The 26855-nt window shown below is 43.3% G+C and overlaps 2 protein-coding genes across 5 annotated transcripts in view; one reads left to right on the plus strand and one right to left on the minus strand.

Annotated features, from left to right (window-relative positions):
• eif4enif1 (eukaryotic translation initiation factor 4E nuclear import factor 1) overlaps window positions 1-8151 on the plus strand; it is a 43356-nt gene extending 35205 nt beyond the window's left edge. For all 3 annotated transcript variants that reach the window (XM_080208547.1, XM_080208545.1, XM_080208548.1), the window contains 5 exons: window positions 621-711; window positions 1190-1316; window positions 2719-3066; window positions 5216-5395; window positions 7421-8151. In XM_080208547.1, coding sequence (XP_080064673.1) covers window positions 621-711; window positions 1190-1316; window positions 2719-3066; window positions 5216-5395; window positions 7421-7626 — 952 coding nt within the window. In that variant the 3' untranslated portion in view covers window positions 7627-8151. The remainder of the gene's footprint in view (window positions 1-620; window positions 712-1189; window positions 1317-2718; window positions 3067-5215; window positions 5396-7420) is intronic.
• Window positions 8152-12297: 4146 nt separating this feature from the next.
• On the minus strand, window positions 12298-26444 carry drg1 (developmentally regulated GTP binding protein 1). Of its 2 annotated transcripts, none has more exons than XM_080208549.1 (9): window positions 26322-26444; window positions 20325-20448; window positions 16779-16954; window positions 16044-16113; window positions 15678-15847; window positions 14050-14180; window positions 12812-12979; window positions 12597-12719; window positions 12298-12499 (listed from the first exon to the last, which is right to left on the minus strand). In XM_080208549.1, the coding sequence occupies exons 1-9, from the start codon at window positions 26358-26360 to the stop codon at window positions 12400-12402; spliced, it is 1101 nt and encodes a 366-aa protein (XP_080064675.1). In that variant the 5' UTR covers window positions 26361-26444; the 3' UTR covers window positions 12298-12399. The 2 variants fall into 2 exon arrangements, with proteins under 2 accessions (XP_080064675.1, XP_080064676.1); XM_080208550.1 differs by having other exon boundaries at window positions 26302-26424.
• Window positions 26445-26855: the final 411 nt, after the last annotated feature.

Below are 26855 nucleotides of genomic sequence, written 5' to 3' on the forward strand. Positions count from 1 at the left end.
GTATTGTCTGATGGGAGCTGTTCCACTTTTTGCTCTCAAAGGAATTGAATAAAATTTTGCAGTGGCTAATGGGGACATATTGCATAACTTTTGGGCAAGATGTGTCAATATCCTTTTATGCTGTTCAAGTGATTCCACTTTGGCCTGTACCTGAGGTGCATGTCAGTTTCCACACACTCCAGACATAAGTACAATGCTGATCCTTCAGTGCATTACCAAGTGCTAAACTGTTGAGTCTTTTGGATGAGATGTTAAACAAAAGTCCTGTGCCCTTGAGTGGCCCATAAAGATCCAGGGTACCAGTAATTTGAAAAGGGTTGGTCTGGTGTTCTGACTAATTGATCACTTGGCCAGATCTGAGATTGTGGTGGGTATAACACAGCTTTTGTTAATTGGCTACTAAGTTTTGTTGCATGAATAGTGACCATACTTCAGCGACTTGATTTTGCTGTATAGCACCTCGATGCTTTTCATAATTCCAGAATAATGTGATTGGAGCAGTTCGAAGTATTGCCTGCTTCCACTTTCTGCTGTTTAAACAGTAGTTTAATTGTATCCAGGCTACTGTATTAATTTTGGCAGCAGCCAATGTTGGGTCATATCTTCTATCCTTGTTCTAGGCAGCAACGAATTAGCCGATCACCTGGGCCAACTAATCAGCACCGACTTAATGCAGCATCACCATCACAAGCCTCCTCATTTACAAACATGGTAAGAATTTATACCACACCCTTTTCAATTAGATGCTCTTCTGAAAGAATGAGATGAGTTTCCTTGGCCTCTTTCTTAAAAAAAAAACTGCTGTGACAAAGGGTCATCTAGACTCAATGTTGGCTCTCTTCTCCCCATGATGCTGTCAGACCTGAGTTTTTTCCAGCATTTTGTTTTTATTTCGGATTCCAGCATCTGCAATCTTTTTTGCTTTTATTTTCCAATAATTGGGTCTGAAATAAAAGGCTATAGATGCAAGATTATACCTAGAAATCGGAGCCACAGTAGAAACTTGGTTCATTCCAGAGACTTGATGCTTCAAGTTTGAAAATGCCTCACCAATAAGTTGGAAGGGAAATTAGAATAAGATTAGTGTATAAGGTTGGAACTACTGATAGACAACACACTGAATACAGCAATACAGACAGTTTGGCAATTTTATTCACTTTTTTCTTGTCTTTCCTCTCTTCCAACTAAGCTTTCTCCATCATTCACCCCTACCTCAGTAATCCGGAAGATGTTTGAAAGCAAAGACAAGGGAAAGGATGGGAAGGAGAACCATCCTGTGAAAGAGTGTGCAGAGGATGGACACATTCTAATAGAAGGTATTCAATGGCACCAATGCATTCATTTATTATCGGTAATATGTCCCCTGCCACTGAGGAGCAAACTGGTAAGTATGTGGGCTCTAGCTGATCCTTCACCCAAAGTCTAGTGCCTTGTTGGTCACTGCTTGGCCCACATAAGTCAACTTGGTACAGACCAAGTACCACTTTTGGCCACTTTATTGCTGCTTTTATCAATGTAGTGATCCAATTTAAAACATACAATCGGTTCACAAACTGCTCCAGAGTCATGCTTCACACCTTGCCAGCTGGGATAATGATGCTGCTTGTTTTCATGAGGGTGTTGGTGCTTCATGATACCAGGCTAAATCCAGAAGTTCAGACCCCACCATGACAGCTAGAGTGGAATTTAAATTAAACTAAATTTGAAATAAAATGTGAGTCTCTTTTAATCAAAAAACTCTGTCCTTTGGGGAGAAAATCTGCCGGTCAGGCTTGCACTTTAGCTCTACGTTTATGAAAATAGTTAATGAATCAGAGATATCCCATTGAGGAAGGAGGGTCTAGGAAGTGGATAAATCCAGCATGGTTACTCAGTGTTAAACTGAAAGAAAAATCATGCAATGTGGCAAAGATTGGTGGTAAGCCAGAGAATTGGGAAAGTTTTAAAAATCAACAGATGACCTAAGTAAACTAACAATATAAAAATAGACAGCAAGAGCTTTAAATATTTTACAGGCCAAAGTGAAATTGGTCCCTCAGAGAATGAGACTGGGAAAATAATAGGGAACTAGGAAATGACAAGAGTTGATAATTGCATCAGTCTTTTAGTAAAAGTGTAAAATATACTACAGCATTCCTAAAATATTAAATAATCCAGGGGCAAATGGGGTGGAAGAAATAACTATCATGAGAGACAGCATTAGGGAAACTGATGGGTCTACAAGCCAAGTCCTCTGGACCTAATAGATTGCATCTTAGGATAGTAAAGGAAGTTATGTCATTATCACTTCTGGAACAAGGTATCACACTTCCAATCCCCATCTCACCTCTTTGGTCGGCAGTCTGCGATGCAAGCTGTCCCAGACCAGATGACTTATCCGTTTGCCAACTTTTCTGATCATCCCTTTTTTATTTATTACCTTGAGCAATGTTTGTCAGCATCCTCCTGAAACACAGATACAAGAACTGATTATGTTCTAGTTTTGTTTGATTCTTGGGCCCATTATGGGCCCCAATCCTCCTCCTCTTACCTGTTTGCTATGTATATGCTCACTTCCAGAACTATCAACTGTCTTCCCAAAGCTATAAATCTCATTGAATCTAATTCACCCTAAACCATAGCTGGATCTTGATTTTTGTTTCAATAGATATGCTTTTGAACATTTTTGATCCATTTCTCAACCTTTTTCTACTGTTGTACACCTGGCTTCTTGTGCAGATCATCTCGCTCCTGGCTCTCCAATGGAAAACACAGACAGAGGGGCATCCCCTATTGGAGGGACACGGCCAACCTACCACAGATCTGCTTGTACGACTCCCCAGTTAAACCAGATGCGTTTCACCAAAGACCAGGATTACAGACCCCGATCCACAGGAAGGAAAACTCCCACCAGAGCCTCTCCAATTCCTGGATCTCCCTTTCCTCGTCCTATTTGTCCTGTACCCATCATGTCACATGTACCACTTGTCCGCCAGTCGTCTCCTCACCTGCCACCTGGTGTAGTTCAGAGGATGCTGGCACAGGGTATATCACCACAGCAGCTGCATCCAGCACTTCTCCACGCAGGTAAGTGAGAAATGTGATATTTTAATTTTTGATCACAGCTACCCAGTTTTTTCTGTAAAATGTTTTTGGGAAATAGAAGGCTTTTCTCATGCCAAGTCCTTGTTGGTCAGGATAAAATGACTTGTACTTCAGACACCAATATTTCATATAATACATAGTTCAATAAATGTTTCTAGAAATCTGCCTCTAACCTGATCCTGATCCTGATCCTGATGCAAGACCAAGGGAAGAACCTATTGTATTCAGACCTGCTAAACTTGCATTAATGGCACACTCAGCCATTGAAGTTCTCTTTAATGGTGAAAAAATATTCTGTTGCCAAAGGAGACATTGCTGGATCTGGGGCTGAGAAATAAGTGGATTGAGTATCTCTGTGGGAACATTTGGGTAAAAGTAGCATTGACTCATTAGACCAGTAATGCTTAAGAACAAGAATCTGCCCAAGTTGGAAGAGCTAATTTCAATGTGATTAACATCTAGCCTGGATAAAATGGAACCCAAGACTGACCAGAATGGAGCATTGGGTCATCTTTGAGGAAGTGGTGCTTCAAGTACAGGCTGGATACAAGGCACACTCCAACCAGAGCAAAGACTGTAGAACCAAAAACTAGGCTGCTTGGTTAACGAGGGGGCTAAAGATTGGAACATAGAACAGCACAGTACAGGCCCTTCAGCCCTCAATGTTGTGCCAAGCTATGTCCAATTCCCAAGATCAAGCAATCCCACTCCCAATAACTCTGGTGTGCTCCATGTGCCTATCCAATAACCGCTTGAAAGTTCTTTAAAGTGTCCGACTCCACTATCACAGCAGGCAGTGTATTCCACTCCCCAACCGCTGAGTAAAGAACCTACCTTGGATATCCCTCCTATATTTCCCACCATGAACCTTATAATTATGCCCCCTCGTAACAGGATGAAATTGGCAGCATTGGTTCTCATTCATTTTGACTGTCCTTTTGGGAGCAGTGTTTTTTTTCAGATCCACTTTACATTGCCATTTTAAACACTAGTGTCTGTAGGTTATGGCATTGTGTTACACAAGATGCAATATTTGGATAAGAATTCAGGCTTGTAACCAGGCTGAACATGCTTGTCATGGCAGTGACACCTGAGAGCTTTTGGGTAGCTATTTTTTTTGAGTTCTGTTGGAAGCTGGTGCTAGGAGGAGCTGGGCAGGAGTGGGAACCACCAAAAGCAGATTTCCCTAAAGAATAGAAGATCCCAGAAACCTGTGAATGGGAGCCACTGGGGGGGAGCAAAGGCTCCAAATTGGGGGGAGAGCTGCAGAAGAGCGTAGTTGTGACTGAATGGGCTTGAGAAACCAGAAAATCCAAGGAGATAACCAAAGGCTGGTCCTTCCTTACCATGGGTGTAAGGAGCAGTAATGTTCTGTCAGACTATCAGCATGTATAGAAGGTAAAAAGTATGTGACTTGGAAAGGAATATTAGTATATAATTTATCTTGTTCAATATTTTAGTTTAACTCATTGGATTCCTGACTCTGCAGTATCTGCCCACCATGTTCTAAAGCCAGGTTCCACCATAGGATCTGACACACCCATTATTAAATCAACAGGATAATAACATGACTGTGTAATATTACCATCTTTGCGATATAGATTTATTTCTTCCAATTGGAAACAAATAGATGGGAGCAGAGACAGGAGGAATGAAATCTGAATGAGAAGAATTATAGGTCTGATTAAACTTTAAACAAAGTTGGAATGCAGGGATAAAGCTTTGAGCATGCAACAAAGTAATTGTAACCAGTGAGGGTTACTGAAGTGATGCCAATGTCCTGCGTTTGAGTTATGGAAATGCTGTAATTTATGGCAAAACTGACAATCCAGAGAGCACCTGGCTTCCTTGCACTAACTGGTGGACAGTGAAGGTTGGATGAAGAAACTAGTCAGTGAGGTGTCAGTCTGAACTGCTATTCCAAACTATATCTTGAACTTGAATCTGGGTTAGAGATGCTTAATGGTGCCCTGGGATTTAATGTTGGGGTGGACAACTTGTTCTCTATCTGAATGCAACTTGTTGTGCAAAAATTGAACATGGCTGTAGGTCTCCAATAGATCGTGTTGAATGTAACAGCAACTAGCAAATCAAACTTTTAACTACTTGCCTCCTGAATCTACTTTGGCAGGTATGTTTCCATCAGGTGTGGATCTGTCTCACTTGCAGAGTATCCCTCCAGCCCTCCTTGGGCAGACTTTCTACCCTCTTCCAACAAGTGGACTTCCTCTCCTAAATCCTCGAGCAACACTCTCCACACAAATTCCAACATCTGCAACACCCTTGCAGCACCTGGCCATGATCAGACAAGGTAATGTTTGCATGATTTGTTTGAACATCTGCAGATTTTGTATGAGTTTTGCACAGCAATGTTAAAGCTTGCAATGATTTGGGTTTTTAATCAGTTCTGGGCCTTTGTTCAGGTAGGTGGTTTGCAGTGGGGGTGATTTTTATAAGTGGTATAATAGTTCAGCCTCGAGTGTTGGGCTCAGGCTGGCCTTGAGAGATGTTGCAGCAAGAGGAGATGACAAACTGCCGATTCCCACCTTTTTAATTGCCATCAAATGAGTTGCTGGAAAGCTGGGGCTTGTCCAAGCTTAAAAAATACAGCTCTGGCAATGTCCCAATGACTGCAAAATTGTCTCAGTTGAATTGATAACTTCCATGGACACATACACTCCTGTTAAAGCTAAGAGTTATAACTGTTTTAGACACTTAAATTCATAATTAATGATATTTGAAGCCCTGAACTTTTCCACAATCCACATTTTAAAATGTTTGAAGTTTATTGCTTCTACCTTGATTGCATCGTGGTTCACTGTCAGAAAATTTAAATTTGAAATGAAGGTTGAAAGTGCTTCATGTTTCTGGTTTGAGGTTGGCTTCTTACCTGCTGGCTGCCATTACTGCAACAAAGGCAAAAGCCACACCACAAATTGCTGATCTTGTGAGCGGTCTTTGGAGTGTGTTGCTGCTTGCCACTGTCCATGACCGTCTGAAATACTGCCCCTTACAGCCAGCATTGGAGTAACAGAGCTGTGGAGCTGGTGTGAGACTGGGAGAGATGCAGCCATTGATGTTTGAAAATGAGTATTAAATTTGAGCCATCGGTGAATTGGATGCCTAAGTAGGTGAAGCAAAACGGATGACTGAAATAAGGCAATGTGAGTTGGGATATGGGCTGCAGTGTTGGAGAAGCTTATTTCTGCAAGATGGTCAAGAGAGCATTCAATTGTTTGAGACTAAAATGTATCCTGAGCATTATGGCAACCCAAAAATTCCCTTGCAGAAGTTGGGCTCTAGCTTCCATACACAAGAATTAAGGCATGAAATCTGTTTTCAGCTGAAGCAGAAGTGAAGATGGTTGTATTTAATGGTACGTGGGTGTTTCTGGCAAGGCCAGCATTTATTGCTCTTGGACTGAGTGGCTTGCTAGGTCACTCAAGGAAATTAGGAGTCAGCACACTGCTGTGGGTCTAGATTTGTGTCCAGGCATACCAGGTTGGAATGGCAGATTCCCTTCCCTAAAGGACATTAGTTATTGGATTTTTGCAATGATTACTGAGTGCTGAAGATGAGCAGTAGGCAATGCATGTGGTGAAGAGGATATGGACTCAACTTCATTTTTGAGGTCAAAAGTGGTTGAGATGGGAATGATGGAGTTGGTTCAGAAGTTTGTGGCAAGAACCAAGGCAGTGGCTTTATACCTATCTTGGGCTAATCCATTACTATCCATTCTCCATTGTGATGTACCTTTCCAACATTGTCTTTCTGTTGCTGTGCATTTACGCCCTCCTGCACACCCCCAACAACCAAAACTATCCAAGTTTGAGATCTGGAGGACAAAAGGCTGCTGCATCTTTGTGATTTTGTACTCGTCAAATGATGCATGTAGTGATCTACCCAGACCACCTTACTCTAGAAACCCAAACATGTTTGGGTTAGGCAAGGTTGTGAAGGAGCAACTTGCAGCTTCAAAATGAATCCCATCAGATTTATGGATTGAAGTAGCCCCTATAGGCTAGGAAAAATTAAGTGAATATAGTTTATGGAGTTGTCTTTGTGCCCTTCAGATAATGTGTGCGCTGCCAGGCCTTCCCTGCTACAGGGGTAGTGTACATTTGCCCCCCTCATCACCAGAGATAGTGGCTCCTGCTCCTTGATGCTGAATGTGTCCTGTGACTGCTATAAAAGCACTTGAGGATATTCTCTTGCGGAAAAGTGGTAATTTGGGAAACCCATTTTAGAAGTAGTTTCAGTTAAAACATGCAAGAAGACTAACTTGCTATTATGAGACTCTTATTTTTGTAAGTCTAACTCTTGCTTCTTTTCTCAGTGCTACAGTCCCCCAGTGCAGCTGGCCAGGGATCTGGAGCCCACTTGCATCTTAACCAACAGAATTCTACCCTGAGGCCCCTTCATCAGAGAAGCGGATCGCCTGTTAATCTCTCCAAGTGGTTTGGCAATGATGTTCTTCAGCAGCCGTTGCCTTCAATGCCCAGCAAAGTGATCAGTGTGGATGAACTTGAGCTCCATCAGTAGCAGTGTGACAATATAGAACGTGATATTGGAGAAAGTTTTTTAATATGGTACCTGCAGGCATCCAAGTACAGGGGGAGTGTCCCTGAAAATGGATTTTTTTTTTCTTGTCCCAGTGTTTCTTGGCTCCTCTTTTTTGACTTCTGTACTGACCATGGGGGAAAAAGTTCTGAGAGCACCAGCACCTGGGATTGTCACCAAACTGTGCCAGTTGAACAGGAGGGTGGCAGAGGTGTGAAGTTGTACTGTCTGTGGGGAAATTGCCTGCATTAAAGATGGGATACTTCTAGAAAGAATCCAGTGAGTTCCTGTTCCATATTAAATGCAGCCAGAAGGGTTTTTGGGGGATTTTAAGAACGTTCTAAGCCACCATGAGAATTGTATAGGCTCTTGTGTACAGAAATGTGTAAAATAACACTGCTTACATCTGTACATAAGCATCTGCAGTGGCTGACAATGACTGTGACTGTATATAAAATGCTGCTGGAAGGACAAATGCAATGACATTGTACTCCAGTTTTGCTGAAATATATTTTGTAAGTTTTTTTTCTTTTGTGGAATTTGCAGCATGAATGTTTGAGGGAATTTTAATTTCCAGTGCACTACATGGTTCCTGAGTTTGTAGGGACTAAGCAGGCATCGCTGTATGAGGGGTGTGTGTGTGTGTGTATATATATACTAAATACATTTTAATACTGGGAGCAGGCAAAAGCAAAAAGACCCTGTATGTAGACTTTTTTGTTGGGAAATCTAGGTAAGACCAGGTAGGTTTATCACTGTTGGCTGGGAACTGAAGGCCTTTAATGTGAAGCCTTCCCAATTCTGCTACTTGACTATGTCCACAAAATGACAGTGTGGGGCTTGATTTCAGTAACTTTCTTTTTGGAACTGGTGGCTGAGGGCTCTGGAATCTGATAGTTGCTTCCCAGTAGAGGATGCTAGCCCCATAGCACCAGTACAGACAATGCATTGCCTCCTTTTGTTCTCTAACTTTATTTTGTGTGCCTTTCTGTTCTGTGACTGAAATGCTTTCATTTATCTTATCTTTCCTCAGTCTCCCCTTGCCCACCCTACCCAATTTTAATGTACAGCCCCTACACTGAAGAACACTGCTTTGTATTGTCCAGAAATGAGATCTGTGACTTTTCTGGAAATTGTTTTAGGGAAGGGAAAAGCACAAATTGATTTAAAACTTGAGCAAATAAAATTTCACATCTCAATGTTATGTTTCTTTTTTAAGTAAACTGCTGTAATTCTGCCAACAATACTGCACTTCCCATTGAACTTGGAATTAACAGCCCCCATATAGATTATCTAAGCAGTTGTAATTTGTTTTACACCAACATTCCAAAGCTCTCTACACAAGTATTTAATGCTTGTATAATTTGGCTGTTTCTCTAACTTCACAAGGTTCAGCAGGCAGCAGTATGGTGAGCAGATGATCTTTGTTGGTTGAAGATTAATATTAACCAGGACATGGGACAGATCTTATTTCTTCAAATAGTGCCATGAGCTCTTGAATTCAGACCTCTTTTGCAGCACCTCCAACATTTGAGTTGATTTGATTTTTGCACTTGCTTTTTGGAATGGGACATAAGTCCACATTTTGTGCTCCTGTTGCCCTCTAGACTTTGTTGGTACTTAATCCTTTTAGGTACTAAAATACATCTTTCAGTACTAAAGGACATAACTAGTCAACTTCAGAGGACATCTGTTAATCCTCTTCCTTTACTTCCACATCCAAGTGTCCCAGTAAGTATTACTGGAGGCCAAATGGAAGTAGGAATCTGGTTTGGGGGTGGGGGGAATTGTTTATTGGTGCCACCATTTTTGGATGAAATTAGCTAACCCAGAGCCACAGATTATCCTGACACCATCTTTGTTTGTCCTGGTCAATTCCACAACTGAAGAAATTTCTCCCAGCACATTTTCTTGAAGTACCTTTTTTTGAAATAAGGTTTTTGACCCCATGGCAAATTCCTATTGACTCCATACTGAATTTGTTTTCAGTGCTTTTTTTTTTCTCTGCACTAGTTTCTTGCACCATGTCAACCATCTAATATTGCCACCAATGCATCCACTATCTCTGCAACAAATTCATTCAACACTCTAGATCATAAAATCCAGAAGATTCACAAATTTTCAGTCCTATTAACTTCTCCAGTGCCATTTCAGATCTGCAATCTTGCTAGTCACTGGATTCTCTAGTCTGTCCTCAGCAAGATAGAAAAAAGCCTTAATGGTACTAAATGTTCTGCTGCTTCCTAATCCCTGTCTGTGCCTGTAATGAGCCTACATTTTTGCATGTCCACTTTTGTTTTGCAGTTTACTTTTTTTGTTTCTTTTTTTTTGCTCAATTCTAAAACATCCCAATCTTCAGGCTTGCTGCTTTATCTGACAACTTTTTATGTAAGCTTCCCTTGATCCATGCAATCCTCAACTTCAGCTGTAATTGAATTAGTTTTTGTGCCTCAAAGGAATGTATGTTTGTTGTAAACCATGCATTGGTAGACCAGTAACAGCTAGTTTCCCAATCTACCACAGCCAACATGTCCCTCTCTAGTGGTTTCCTTTGTTCACTTAACTTAAGGAAGAGTGAGCAGTTTAATTGGCCCATTTTCATTGCTACATCATAAACTTAAAATAGCCTGTTTTCTAGCTGATCTAAAAGCAAATCACTGGATGCTGAAACCTGAAACAATGTTGAAAAATTTCAGCAGATCTGACAGCACCCTTAGAGAACAGAGTGTGTGTTTTGAGTTTGAGGCTGTGTTGAAGTCATTCTTGTGCTATTAAGATCTTCCAGCATTGTTTTCTAGCTGGTTCCTCAAATTCCTGGTAGAGGATTTTTTTAATGTTATCTTCCACAGCTTAGGTTCACATAAGGGACAGGCCCCTGTGATTACTTTACCTTGTTTACATGCACCCCTAATTTCCCATGATATTTTAGTGATCAATAAAGGCTTGTGGTGTTTCTATAACTTGTCCATAACTGATTCTACATCTTTCAAGCCTCTTGGAGGATATAGTCTAATATCCAACTTTTTACCTATCTATCCTAAATGTCAAAGCCTGGTCATACTGCAACCAGATCTCTAAATGCATGCTGGAATTGGAAACAAAAAATGCTGGAAAACCTCAACCAGTCTGACACTATCTGTGGAGAGCAAACAGACATGGCTGTAATATCTCTGCTGCTATCATTAGCTGCTGATTTTCCAGCATTTGCTATTTTTGTCTGCTATTTTTGTCTCAGGCCATGAAGATCATACCTATTTACTTCTATTTGTGCTGTCAAAAATCTACCTTGTGAATGCTGAATGCATTAAGGGGTTTAATTGTCTTCAGTGCCTGAGCCATTTAAAACCTTTCCCTCTGGCACCATCTTTAGCTACACATTCACTTGCTGTATCCCTTTTCTGTACTTGAGATTACTGCCTTTGAAAGACCTGCTTTTAATCTATGTTGCTGTGGATCATGCCCTCTGAGCTGTTCACCCTTCCCCATAACAAATAGCTGTGCTATCCTTGGCATGAGTGAGGCAATACACCATCCTACTATCACATCAACTGTAGAAATAATAGTTCCTGCTTTACTTTACTTTTCCTCTTCCATTCTGCTGCCTCACCTGTGCAACTGAGCCATCTTCAGTACCACAGCCTTGCCTCTGGCTGCATTTATCTGAAACTCACCAGCATAGAAAAGTCTTAAGACTAGGCAGATACTGTAGGAGGCCAAATAGATGGGCTGGCTTTACACTGATGTGACCATTCCATATGTTATGTAATCTATAGTTTTCAGCCTCTGCAGCTACAATAGAAACTGCACTCATGCTAGTATTCCAACAATATTAGCAAGGATCATAAACTTGCCAAATGTGATGTAGAAATAGAACTCAAGTTTAGTATTACATGTTTGCATCCTTAACAAGAAAAGGTTGGATTGGTTCCTCTGCACTTGTTCATTTCTATTTAAGTACTTCCAGTACTTAACATATGAGCTCCTAAACATTCATCTGGTCTGTTACCACAAGTATCTACATGCTCTGCTTTTTCCAAGGGTTATGTCTTCCTCAATGTTCTTGTGGATGGATAAAAATTGCCTAGATGGATCTCCAAGCTAGATGTACTTACTATTGGTAATATAAACTCCCAGTCACATGAGCACTCAAGGGAACTTCTACCCACACGTTAAAGGCATTCAGTTTGATGTTTTCTCCAATACTACACAAGTATTAGAGCTGAGCAAGATAACTGAACTAAAGCTTAAGAGCCAAGTGTAAATTTAGATGGGATCATACCTGGACAAAACAATTGGCTACAAATAGGATTGTAACCAGGATTTGCAGTTTAGACATCCTGCTGCTGCTACTACTAGAGGAGAAACAAAAAGCAACTTTATGTTCAGCAGGCTGATTTGTTCACAAAACAGCTGTTTGTGATCTGTGAGTGATACATTCAGAACTAATTAACCACCAATATGAAACCACATTTTGTTGCTAAATTACTTTCAATAATGGCACAATGTCAAGTAGTAACATTCAATTCTGTTCCTCAGGCAGGACATCAAGGATATTTTATTAGCTAAACTATACTGCACATTAAAACAAGATTCTCATGCCTTACTTCCTTTTGCATGAAACAATGTCTGCTGTTTAATCAGAAAGTAGTTCCAACTCTTGCAGTAACTAGAAGATTATCATGCATGGTAAGATGGAGATTGGCATCAACAGGGAAGCCAGAGGAAAGCTTCAGTCCAAGGATGGAAATGTTCTGATTACTTCTTGACTATCTGAATTACATCCTCATCTTCCAGAACATGGTCCTTGCCAACTTTCTGTGGGTTGTATTTCACAGAGGAACCCCACACCAAAGCACTGAAACAGAAAATACAGATGTTACTCAATATTTTTTTGATCCATAATTTACCAGGAAACAGAGGGAAATAACAAAACCAGAAACAAAAAAACTTACTATTTGAACTCTTTAATTAGGTTTTTGTGAATTTTCATGCAGAAATCCTCGACTGTAGTTTTTCGATGTGGTAACACAACTGGAGAAGTGTAGTCAGGTAATTGGCCCTTGGGTTTGGTGTAACTACAACAAAAAGTTCAGACTATTTAGCCATAGAATACCAACAAAATAAGCAAGCAATGATGAGTTACCATCCACGCTCAGCCGATACCTACATCCGTACAAGTTGTAAGTAATCCCATAATTTTTCCAATAAATCATCGAAGTTCCAGCGGTGATGTGCAGAGATTGGCACACAGTGTGGTATTTTGTAAATAACATCCAGCTCCTCCAGAGAGATCTGGTCAATTTTGTTTAGAACATAAATACAAGGGATGTACACCCTGTACAAAGACAGCAAGTAAATACGTTACCCAAATGAACCAAGTGTGAAAGGTTGAATTAAACTTTAATACAATAGGCTGGATTTTCCAATCCACCCCTTCCCACACACAGCATTTTCACAGAACCATAAAATCTACATGCAGAAAGCCATTTGGCCCATCAAGCCTGCAGTGACAACAATCCCACCCTATCCCTGTAACCCCATATATTTACCCTCTTAGTCCCCCTAATACTAAGGGGCAATTTACCATGGCCAATCAACCTAACCACACATTTTTGGACTGAGAAAACCCACAGACACAGGAAGAACATGCAAACTACACACAGTGACTCACCTGTACTCATCCCACCACCAGGGATTCCACTGCAAGGTGTCTCCTTCAGAAGATCCCACCCAATTACTCAAGTCAATTGAAGTACAGGAAAGTATTGCAACCTTGCTGGTTTTAGAGTTATCTTAACCTCAAATTTTAAACTCTTCTCAGAAGAAATCTTACTTGACAAAAGTACACTAGTTTTTGTCAATGGTCATTTTCCACTTCATTCTAGTTGACAAACACCACTTAAGTGGTTACTGCTACTTGAACTTGAAGAACAAACAAACAATACAGCACGGGAAACAGGCCCTTTGGCTCAATGAGCCCGTGCCACCATTTTAACATTGCAAGTTCTCTCTTCCACCACTTGACCTCAGTTCACACTGAAAAATCTTTTTGGGGGAAGTGGGGGTGGGCAGAGCAAAGTGTGAATTATAAAAATGAGATACCAAATAAACATCCAGCAGCATCAATGTTCCCAGTATTGTACAAAGTACTGTATGAGGTTTGAGGCAACAAGGATAGTGAGCTGGGGAGTCCATGTATAGATTTCCCACAAAAGACAGAGAAGGTGCATATGAATGTAAGCATAAGCTATATGTTCTGAGCTATTTCCATTTCAAATTCATTTGTCCACATAATAGAAACTGTTTTAATAATCAATTTCCAAAAAGAGACAGGTACCTAATGAGATTATCAGGATGAGTAATTTGCAGAGCAGTATTTGATGCAGACACCAAAACAGCACTCACCGATTACCCTCAACCACATCAATTAGGTCATCTGCTGTTGAATCGCTGCGTAATGTGATATCTGCATTGTGGATTTTGTATTCAGCAAGGATACTTTTGACAGTATCCATGTCCAACTCACTCTGCACACACTGTCAAGAGCAAAGGAGGGTGAGAAGGAAGAGAGCACACAGATTACGTTGAAGGAAATTCGAAACATTCCAAATTATACATACACACAACTAACCACAATTGGAGCTTCAGCACCGCACAGTTTTGCCAAGTGCAAATTAAGTCGATTGATCATCCAATCTGTATGCACGACCAGTACAAAGCAGCAGAATTGCCCTACACATTCACAGGGACACTGCATCCTATTGGTATTGTCATTTTAGTCCTAGTTTATGATTATTAGCACAAATTGTCCTTCAAGTATTTGGACAACACAAAAGAACTCCACTTTGTCAGTGTCACTTTCAGACTATTTTCAGCACATTCCAGAGAAGAACATGGCCTAGCATGACCGGGGACTGGTTCTAATGACACCGAATCACTAAAAGCACAGGTACATAATGTAACCAAAAAAAGGTTAATGGAATGTTGGCACTTATCTCAATACAGGGTTGGATTACAAGGAAAGACTGTAGTTAGTCTTTTGTACGTTACTTGTACTCAGTTTTCCAAGGAGGTGACAATTAACAGCCTCTGCTAACTTAAGATTGACAGCCACAAGCTCTGCCATGGTGAGTGGATGTACACAAGAGTAGTAAATTTGTTGTCGGCCCCATTGCAGAGATACCAAAAGTTCCTCAAGGAGTCTATGGGATCAACCATATCCTGACAAAATTGTTCACATTCACTAAGATCCTATATTGCACTCAGTTTTGGACACTTTCTCATGAAGAATAATTTGGGCTTTGGAGGGGGTGCTAGGGAGATTCACTAACGCAAAAAGGGCTAGGTGATGTGGTTAGGTGAATAAACTTGGTTTGTATTCACTCGAATTTCAAAGATCAAGTAATCTGATTGAGATCCTTAAAATAAAGAACTTTGATCTGGCCAACTGAAAGAAACATTGCCTCAGAACACCCTTTCATGATGAATGATCAGTGACCTGAAATGAAGATGCTGCCAGACTTGCTGAGTGTTTCCAGCAGTTTCTGTGTCAGATTTACAGCATCTGCAGTAAGAGGGAGTTACAGTTAGACTGTGGACTGGCCTTAAATTGAATATTCACAGGTTCTTCATTAAGTCACATTACAAGTGGTTGTGTAAAAATCCCCTAAGATGCTATTTTCAATTTAATGTGTTTTGAAACAGCAAATAAACAGAATGAAACAAAAACAAAAAAATGCTGGAAAATCCCAGCAGGTCTGACAGCATTTGTGGCTCTATTCTCTCTCCATCGATGTTGTCAGACCTAAGATTTTCTGTTTTTGTTTCAGATTTCCACATCAGCAGTATTTTGCATTTATAAATTTGCCAATCACACACCACATAATTTAAAGCCCAATTTCCTTTTAGATCATACATCAAAATCCAACACCAACTCCACAGAATCACAAAGCAACTGCTTCAATGAGGTAACATCAGCACCAATCAAACCAGTTTAGTGTAATTCTGATATAATTTCAATTCTCCTCACTCACTGTTGAAGTCAGGTTAATGCCTCCTTTGTCCTTCTTTCTGAACCCAATGTTGGGTGGCTGCTTGTTAAGTCGGATTCCAAACCCTTCCACCTCATTCTCAATTATCTTCTTGTGTGCCAGCGGTTTCAGCACATCTAACACAATTAGAATTAGGTTACAGGTTCGAGCCACTGAAAGACAAGGGAAACAATGATACAGTCAAGTTAACCAATTCTCTTTAAAAGGCAGATATTTATCCATACCCCTCCTCCCAGAATCACACTAGTACTTTGTTCTGTACAAGCATGCTGGGATAAATATAGTGCAGTCCTTTACTCAAAGTAATTCTCATTTTTAAAATTGTACACTAAAAAGCATACAACTTACCAGCAATGACTTGTCGCCCTCGGCCTTTACCATCTTTGGCTCCCTCAATGATACCAGGAAGATCTAGCAGCTGGACAGGAAGCAAACATTTAAACAGTAAGTGGTAAAAACAAATGAATTAATTATACAAAATAAATAACTTTCAAATTCCATCTCAGCGTGTGTATCAGCGGTGACTGAATGATGGTGTGGGAGTGGGTATGAATTTGTCTTCCAGTCTCAGTTCTCATTCACTCTTACCACCACAACCAACACGTACAAAAATAACACACTGACCCAACATTCTGGTGAATTTTATTGCTTATTCTTTTTAATTCAACAGTTTATTGCTCTGATATTCAGCAATTGTTTTTTCCCTTATAACCCCAACATGTTTGAAATTCAGTTTGTTGTTGTACCCAACCTTATCTTTCCAAAATGTGCTCATCAGCACATTAAGTGAGAAAAGTATGCCCCCAAGCACCTTGTTTTTTTATACAGTATTTATAGAGTCACAATCTACAGTTCATGGGGCCACTTTACTGAAGTCAGTAGTGTAAACCTAATAACATGTTCTTTCTGACACTTGCTTTTGGTTACAGTGAACAGAGACTCTCGCACATTGACAGTTAATTCCCTTCCTTTGCTTTCATTGTTAAGCTCATACTATGGAGTAGAGTTAGTAAGTCTGGGAAGAACAAGATGTTTTTGTCTAACCCTGACTCTGTCTGTAGTGACTATGTTTCCAGTTCATACCTGTATTTTGGCTCCTTTATAGCGAATCACTCCAGGTACTGTGGTCAAGGTGGTAAACTCATAGGCTGCAACCTCAGAGTATACTCCAGCCAGGTTACTCAGCAATGTTGATTTTCCAACAGAGGGGAAGCCCACAAACCCAATCCGGGCATCCCCAGTCTTCGCAACATCAAATCCTAACAATACAAAATAAAGTTGCACAATTGTAAAGGTTCCACAAACATTAGTTAAAAGCAATAGGAATGAACTAGTCAGCCCTTCGAGCCTGCTCCACCATCCAACACGTCAATCTTCTACTTCCAGAATAAACTTCCCACACCATCCCTGTATCTCTCAATTCCCTTAGTTCCCAAAAATCTATTGACATGTCCTGAAAACACAATAATTCTCAAGCTCTCTGGGATGCAGAATTTCAAAGGATTCTTGTGAGTAAAACACTTCTCAACCTCTGCGCAAAGTGGCAGAGCCTTTATTGTGAGAATCTAATTCCAGATTCCCCAGCCAAAGAAATATTTTCTACCTTGTAAGGTTCTTGAAAAATTTTGTATTTCTCAAAGGGATCACCCTTCATTCCTCTAAATGCCAGGCAATATAACCTAGTATACTCAATCACTCTTCAAAAATTAACCTATCCTGTGTAAACCTTTGTTGCCACCAGCAAGTACATCTTCTCTGGTTAAAAGAAACTAGAACTATATACACAATATTCTAGTTGTGGGCTCACCATAGCTCTAAATAATTGCTGCAAGATGTATTTTTACTCATACTCCAATATCTGAGTAACAAAGGCTAGCATACAATTTACTTTCATAATTGCTTGCTAAACTTTTGTGACCAGTGTGCAAAGATACCAAGGTCCCTCAGAAGAATAACATTTCCCAGCCTCTCTCCATTTAAAAGCACCCACTTTTCTGTTTTTCCCACAAAGTGCAGAGCTTCACATTTCTCCACATTATGTTCCATCAGTCATATTCTTGCTCAGTCACTTGACTTGTCTATATTCCTTTGCAGTCGCCTCACAGCCTACTTTCTTATCCAACTTTGTAGTCAGTAACTTTAATACCTGACACTTGGTTCCCAAATTTGATTCATTGATATAAATTGGAATTAGCTGAGGTCTAAGCATGGATTCTTGCAGCAACTCACCAACTTGAAAGTGAACCTTATGTTAAGACCCATTTATTCCTGCTTTATTTTTTGTTAGTTTATTCATCGTCACAAGTAGACTTACATCAACACAAATGAAATTGTGAAAATCCCCTAATCACCTGTTCGGGTACACTGAGGAAGAATTTAGCATGGCCAATGTGCCTAACCCAGCATATCTTTGGGGCTGTGGGAGGAAACCAGATCACCCAGCGGAAACCCACACAGACAGGGAGAGAACGTGCAAACTCCACAGATACAATGACCCAAACCAGTAATCAAACCCAGGTCTCTGGCACTTTGAGGCAGCAGTACAAAAAGATTCTCAATCCATGCTAATATATTAACCTCAATTCCCATGTGCTCTAATTATGTAATGTGTGATACCTTACTAAATACCATTTGAAAACCCAAACACTGGTCCTCCCTTCTCTATCCTGCTCTTTGCAACCTCAAATAAATACTTGTCAAACACAAGTTCCTTTTGATAAATCAAAACTGACTGACCAAACATAACATTTTCAAAGTGCCCTACTATCACACCCCTAATAATAGATTTGGACGTTAGGCATATAGTTCCCTGTCTCTCTCTGTTCTTGAATAATAGTGCTACATTTACAATCTTCCAACAAAGAGACACCATTTTAGAATTCAGGGAACCGTGGAAGATCAAAACCAATGCATCCACTATCTCTTTAGCTACCTCCTCTTAAAACCCCAGGATTGTTGGCCATTAGGTTAAGGTGATTTGGTGACTTTCAATCTTCACTAATTTCTCCAATACTACATCTTTATCAATACTAATTTATTCAAGTTCCTCACTCATGAGACACCTCTGGTTCACTGCTATTGACTTTGTATTTTGTCCTGTGCAGAAATATATAAAGCCTTTGTTTAAGGCATTTGGCCATTTCCTTATTTTCCATTAAAATTTCTCCTCACTTTGCCTCTAGGAGATGCTTATTCACTTTGGCTAGTTCCTTCCAGCTTTTACAATCTGTTTTTATATCAATTGCTACTCTATTCCTCTAGCCTATTTCTCTATTAATTTCTTTGTTACACTTTGCTAAATTCTAAAATCCTCTCAACCCTCAGGCACCTTATTCTTTCTTGGCAAAACTATAAGCTTCCTTCTCTGCTTAATTTCACCTGTTAGCCACATCCAGACTGCTTCTCTCGTGGGATTTTTATCCCTTAAGGGAACTGCTGCAAATTACATAATATTCCATGATAATGGGCAAACTGTAATAAAACAAGATTGGACAACTAGTCTTAAACTAAACTTCAATAAACAATGTATTTAAACTTCAATAAAACAATGCCTTGCACAGGCAGAAACACCAACTATTATAAATACTTAAGAACTAATGCCCAATTTTCAAACTAATTTCTTTCCCTTTGGGTTTTTTTTTATAAATACAGGATAGAAATGTGACATTTAAAAACCGTGTCTGCAGACAACGCATCTTTTGTGAGCATACCAATTTGTTTGTTTTTTTAATCCAAAGATGCGCCACTCTACATTTTAACTGGACGTTTCATTGGGTTAGTTGAAGTCTACAAGACCATGTGCCAGCATGTCAGTTCCAGACACTGTGCCTTCACTACATTACCCAAAACCAGAACTGTAGGTTCAGCACTCAGGGTAGTAAAGATTAATGAACCCGATATCCTGGTTGCTTATGATCACTTGCAGAGCATTCACCTCAGCCTACACATTACCAAACCATCTCTATCCTCTCGCACTATCACCAAACTCTATCAAGTCTCCATTGTTTCTTTTTAAGCAAGGCTGTGCGTAAACAATCTCAAACCTCTGCATTCTTGCCAAAGGCCTGGCACGCAGTCTCTCACTCCTCTCTCTGTCCTTGCCAAGTTTCACTCACTCCTGATGCTTTGACAAATGGATTTTAAGATCCTCTCCCGAGCTTGTAAACCCTCAAGTCCCATTCCACGTTCTCCACCTTTTAACCTCCATTTAATTATTGGTTCTAGTTCAATCAAACACAGCATTCAAATTTGGAATTCCCCTTAATTAGCACTGCACTGGCTCCTTCTTCTCATTGAAGTAGTTATGTCACCTAAACCCTTAAGTTATATTCCTATGATTATTCCCATGTATTAAAATCAAAAGCACACCCCTTTTTTGAAATAGCTTTTTCTTTGACCATTCTCTCCCTTAATCCTCCAAGCTACCAAAATGCAAGTAATTTTGTTCCAAAAATGGGTTAGATTGAACAGAATACTTTGTGGACAAAGTGATGGCTTTGAAGTTTAATCTTCATAAATTTCAGATCAATATCTAAAATATTTGTGCATGCACTACAATCTGAAAATCAGAACACTCCTTGTAAATCCATTTGTTTCTCAAATCTTTCCACATAAACCAAATCACTGTACCTTCACCAGGTCCTCCTCCACCTCCACCCTTAGGGGTGATAAGTTCTCGCCGTAATTTGGCCAGACGGGCTTTCAGAAGCCCCAGATGGTGAGCCGTTGCTTTGTTCTTCTGAGTCCGGGCCATCTGACCAAGAAACCAAGGAAGACATTGAGTGAATTTTAAGTCCAGCAACTGCCCCAAGACTATGAAAGTGAAGTTGAAGTAATTATATCACCTAAACCCTTCAGTTATATTCCTGATTATTCCCATGTATTTAAATACAAAGCACACCAGGATGGAACTTCACCAGTTCTATGAATTGTGATATACTTGGCTTATTCTCTGAAAGTAAACACGCAAACAATTTGCCCCCTTCAGAATCAGCAGACTTAATGACAGACTGGAAACCATACAAACTCATAAAACAATGTTTAAAATCAAATTTAAAATTATATGCAATGAGAGCAACTCGTTTATGGAAACTCTCCCCCCCCCCACCCCACCCCCACCACCCCCCACCCCCCCCCCCACCACCCCCACCCCACCCCCCCCACCCCCACCACCCCCCCCCACCCCCCCCCACCCCCCCCCCACCCCCCCCCCCCCCCCCACCACCCCCCCCCCCACCCCCACCCCCCACCCCCACCCCCACCCCCCACCCCCACCCCCACCCCACCACCCCCCACCCCCCCCCCCACCCCCCACCCCCCCCACCCCCCACCCCCCACCCCCCCCCCCACCCCCCACCCCCCCCACCCCCCACCCCCCACCCCCCCCACCCCACCCCCCCCCCACCCCACCCCACCCCACCCCCCAACCCCCCACCCCCCCCCCCCCCCCCCCACCCCCCACCACCCCCCACCCCCCACCCCCCCACCCCCCACCCCCACCACCCCCCACCCCCCCCCCACCCCCCACCCCCACCACCCCCCACCCCCACCACCCCCCCCACCCCCACCACCCCCCACCCCCCACCACACCACCCCCCCCCCCACCCCCCACCCCCACCACCCCCCACCCCCACCACCCCCCACCCCCCACCACACCACCCACCACACCACCCCCCCCCCCCACCCCCCACCCCCACCACCCCCCACCCCCACCACCCCCCCCACCCCCCCCACCCCCCACCCCCACCACACCCCCCACCCCCCACCACCCCCCCACCCCCACCACCCCCCCCACCCCCCCACCCCCCACCACCCCCCACCCCCACCCACCACCCCCCCCACCCCCACCACCCCCCCCACCCCCCACCCCCACCACCCCCCACCACACCACCCCCCCCACCCCCCACCCCCCACCCCCACCACACCACCCCCCCCCCCACCCCCCACCCCCACCACACCACCCCCCCCCCACCCCCACCACACCCCCCACCCCCACCACACCACCCCCCCCCCACCCCCCACCCCCACCACACCCCCCCCCCCCCACCCCCACCACCCCCCCCCACCCCCACCACACCCCCCACCCCCACCACACCCCCCACCCCCACCACACCCCCCACCCCCACCACACCACCCCCCCCCCACCCCCCACCCCCCCCCCACCCCCCACCCCCCACCCACCCCCCCCCCCACCCCACCCACCCCCCACCCCCCCCCCCCCACCCCCCCCCCCACCCCCCCCACCCCCCCACCCCCCCACCACCCCCCCCCCCACCCCCCCACCCCCCCCCACCCCCCCACCCCCCCACCACCCCCCCCCCCACCCCCCCCACCCCCCCACCCCCCCACCCCCACCCCACCCACCCCACCCCCCCCCCACCCCACCCCCCCCCACCCCACCCCCCCCCCCACCCCCCCACCCCCCCACCCCCACCCCACCCCCCCCACCCCACCCCCCCCCCACCCCCCACCCCACCCCGGTAAGAGATCAATGAAATATTGTACCAAAAACATTAAAAGTTAACTTCAAAGACATTTAAGCTATTAAGCTACGAGTGGCAGCGATGCAGAATGATGGATAAGAAGCTGGCAGAAGGGTGATGGTCAGCAGATTTGTGTGGCTGAACTTAGGTTAGGTGTGAGGGACAAAACAGAAGTTTCTAATTCACATTCATGACTTGGATTCAGAAGTTCAATGCAAATGGTCACGCTTGGAGAGGTATTTGATTCTGAGGAAACAGTTCAGAAAGGTTAAATGCTGTTGGGACTCCATTTTAAAATCTATATAGAGATTGCTTCCAGTTAGAATTATTGAAATACACTGGAACGGTTAACCTACACATTACAAATAGGAGGTTTCACATGCCGATTATGTTTTAAAACATTTTTTAAATTCAAGGTAAAAGGTGGGCATGTGACCTCCTGCTAGTTCTACCCAGCAATAAGCTGATATGACCTAGTTACTACTGATCAAGAGGTCCAGGTCAAGTGGCTGAGTCTTAACTGCCTCTGAAGTAGCCCAGACAGACACTCAGTGGCAGCTCACCACCAGCTTCTCAAGGGGCAGTAAAGACTAGCCTTACCATTGACACTCATCCCATAAATGAATAAAAATTCTACAAACTGTTGAGAACACAGCTGCAATTTATCTAAAGCGCTATAATTTTAAACAGCATAGTGTTAAACAGATAACTAGGAAAGCAAGTTGTCAAGAGGACAAAGATATAGATAGTTTGAATGAGTAGATAAAAAAATTGGCAGATGCTGTAAAAGGTGGGGAAATGTGAACTTGTCCACTTTGGCAGAAGGAATAGAAAAACAGCATATTATGTAAATAAAGAGACTGCAGAAATCTATAAGGGACCTGGATACTCTGGTGCATGAATCACAACAAGCTTGCATGCAGGTACAGCAAGTGAAGGAATATTGGGCATATTGCAAGGGAAATTAAGTACAAAAGTGGGGAAGTATTGCTATACAGGACCTTAGCGAGACCACATTTGGAATACCATGTACAGTTTTGGTCTCAAGATATAACTGCATTAAAAGCAGTTCACAGAAAGTTCACACAGCTGATTCTTGGAATGGTTGTTTTATGAGAAACTGAGCAGCTTGGACCTGTACCCATTGGAGCTTAGAAAAATGAGGGGGGATTGTTTTGAAATAAATAAAGATCCTGAAGGGGCATGACAGGATGGATACTGAGAAGATTTAAAAAGGGAAACAGAAAGAATACAGGGAATTAGAGACCAGTTAGTCTGATATGGGGAAAATGCTAGACTCCAAGATAAAAGATTTAAAAGCAGAACATTTGGAAAACAATGGCAGGGTTGGACAGAGTGAGCATGGATTTATGAAAGAAAAACCACGCTAGGCAAATCTACTAGCGTGGATAGAGGATTGGTTGTCAAATAGGAGGCAGAGAGTGGGGGTCAATGGGTGCTATTCGGATTGGCGGTTGGTGACTAGTGGAGTGCCCCAGGGGTCGGTGCTGGGGCCTCAGCTATTTACCATTTATATAGATGATCTGGAGGAGGGAACCGAGTGTATGGTGTCGAAATTTGCTGATGACACCAAGATTGGTGGAACGGCAAATTGTGCGGAGGGTGTGGAAAGTCTACAGAAGGATCTAGATAGGCTGGGCGAATGGGCCAGGAAATGGCAAATGGAATTTAATGTTGGCAAGTGCGAGGCGGTCCACTTTGGTAGGAATAATGGTAGGAAGGATTATTACTTACATGGCGAAAAACTGCAGCAGGCGACGGTGCAGAGGGACCTCGGGGTCCTTGTGCATGAGCCGCAAAAACCCAGCTTGCAGGTGCAGCAGGTGGTCAGGAAGGCAAATGGGATGCTGGCCTTCATAACGAGGGGGATTGAATATAAAAGTAGGGAGGTCTTGCTGCGGCTGTATAGGGCATTGGTGAGGCCGCAGCTGGAGTACTGTGTGCAGTTTTGGGCGCCGTACTTACGCAAGGATATTTTGGCCTTGGAGGGAGTGCAGAGGAGGTTTACTAGACTGATGCCGGGGTTGAGCTATGAGGAGAGGCTGAATAAACTAGGCTTGTACTTGTTAGAGTTTAGAAGAATGAGGGGAGATCTCATTGAGACGTATAAGATAATGAATGGGATGGATAGGATAGAGGTGGAGAGACTCTTCCCGCTCAGAAAGGACAGTCGGACTAGGGGGCACAGCCTCAAGATAAGGAGGGGAGGGGGGGGTGCGGTTTAGAACGGAGTTGAGGAAGAATTTACAAGTGTCAAAAGAATGGGAGGGCCTCTTGTAAATAACAACATACTGGTTAAAATGGGCTTTCCTTACAAGAGCAAGTAACAAGATACCTTCTGTGAACATTTTGGGTACAGTATGTTACAACCCTAGTAAAGTCTGATATCTTGAAATGGGATTTGAAATTTCTAGTGATCAACTTGATCATGCAATGTGATTTTTGTATTTTAAGACTTTTACTATAAAAAACAAAAAATAAAACTGATTAAACTTGCATAGCGAGGGGGATTGAATATAAAAGTAGGGAGGTCTTGCTGCAGCTGTACAGGGCACTGGTGAGGCCGCAGCTGGAGTACTGTGTGCAGTTTTGGTCGCCGCACTTACGCAAGGATATTTTGGCCTTGGAGGGAGTGCAGAGGAGGGTTACTAGGCTGATTCCGGAGTTGAGGGGGTTGAACTATGAGGAGAGGATGAATAAAATAGGCTTGTACTCGTTAGAGTTTAGAAGAACGAGGGGAGATCTCATTGAGACGTATAAGATGTTGAATGCGATGGATAGGATAGAGGTGGAGAGGCTCTTCCCGCTCAGAAAGGACAGTAGGACTAGAGGGCACAGCCTCAGGATAAAGGGGGGGTGGTTTAGAACGGAGTTGAGGAGGAACTTCTTCACTCAAAGGGCGGTGAATCTCTGGAATTCTCTGCCCGTTGAAGTGGTGGAGGCTGCCTCGCTCAATATTTTTAAGACGCGGGTTGATAGGTTTTTGATAGGCAAGGGGATTAAGGGTTATGGGGAGAGGGCGGGAATGTGGAACTGAGCCACGACAGATCAGCCATGATTTTATTGAATGGCGGGGCAGACTCGAGGGGCTAGATGGCCTACTCCTGCTCCTATTTCTTATGTTCTTATGAAGTAGAGTAGCCTATGAAGTGAGCTTATGAAGCCGCTGTTGAATTATTTAGCCAAGTTTAATCAAGCCTCCCTAATGAAGTCTTCTCTGCCACATCCCCTATTAAATCAAAACATTAAATTAAATTTGGAAAGAACACCCCACTCAGATCAGTAATGCTGCAAGTAATAGTGTTTGCCGAGACCAGCAAGGTGATATGACAAGATTTTCCATAAGTGAGCTATAGTCTGGTTCAATGGAAATACTGATGACTCTAAACTGTCCTCCACTCAAACCAGAAGGGTATTTTCAAAGAAAACTGACATTTGTTTGTCTGTGTCAAGAGAACTGGTGGATTCCATCGTGATGAGACACTGGAGAACACATCCATTTAGAGTTCTTCATTACACATCTGAAATTACAATTGTGTTCCCACATCCAGGAACACTGACAATTCATGACATCCAAAATATTAACATTCGTAATTAAGACTTCAGTTATTTCATTTTCCAACATAGGGTTATTGTAATATCCTGCAAAACCAAAGGAAGCCCATCATTTCGGCTCCATGAAAGCGACATCCATTAATCCCATTCTTCTGCTCTTTTCCCTGAGACTGTAAAATTGCCTATTAATATAATTACCCAAATCCCTTTTGAAAGATTTATTGAATAAGCTACTCTTTCAGACTGTGCATTCCAGGTCTTAATTTGCTGCATATAGAAATGTCTCGACTTCACTCTCCTCACGCCAGTCCCTCAGCTTTAAGTCTATACTCTATGGTTACCAATATGCTGCTCTATGTAGAGATACCGCTGGAGACAATGTTAAAAAGTGACTGATTTTAAAAGATTCTATACCGATAGATTACAGCTGTCAGCAAACACTGATCAGGATGGGGACTGGGGGACGGAGGGAAGGGGCTACTCAAGCCCCTCTCCGCCGTGACGGTGGCTCCCGAGCGAGGCCGCATACGGACACCCTCGTCACTCACCGACTCTTCTCCAGCCTCACCTCGGCCTCAATCTCGGAGATTTTCTGCAGGATGCTCATACTGGCGGCGGTGCGGGTCTCCCTCCCGGAGGCTCAGGCAGCGGTGTCTCTCCCGGAGGCCCGGGGCGGCGGTGCGGGTCTCTCTCTCCCGCTACCGGAGGCCCGAGGCGGCGGTGCGGGTCTCTCTCTCCCGCTACCGGAGGCCCGAGGCGGCGGTGCGGGTCTCTCTCTCCCGCTACCGGAGGCCCGAGGCGGCGGTGCGGGTCTCTCTCTCTCCCTCTACCGGAGGCCCAAACCCGAGCCCGCGCTCCCGCCCTCTTTTCCTGTCAGGAACGGACAACCGGCCACGCGCCGCACCGCACCGCTCTCGCGAGAGCAACGAGAGTTGAAGCCGGGGGGGGGGGGGGGGGGCAGGGCTTCCCAGCGCATGTGCAATGCCTCATCCAGAGTATCATTGCACTGCAATATTTAAAGGGACCACACACTGTGATACAACAGAGAGCTTCACAGCAAGTACTTTGAGCTGCAGTTTCAGCGGCAGAGAAATTAACTTGT

The sequence above is a fragment of the Carcharhinus amblyrhynchos genome, chromosome 20, assembly GCF_965287045.1.
Source record: "Carcharhinus amblyrhynchos chromosome 20, sCarAmb.v2.hapA, whole genome shotgun sequence".
Classification (NCBI taxonomy): domain Eukaryota; kingdom Metazoa; phylum Chordata; class Chondrichthyes; order Carcharhiniformes; family Carcharhinidae; genus Carcharhinus; species Carcharhinus amblyrhynchos.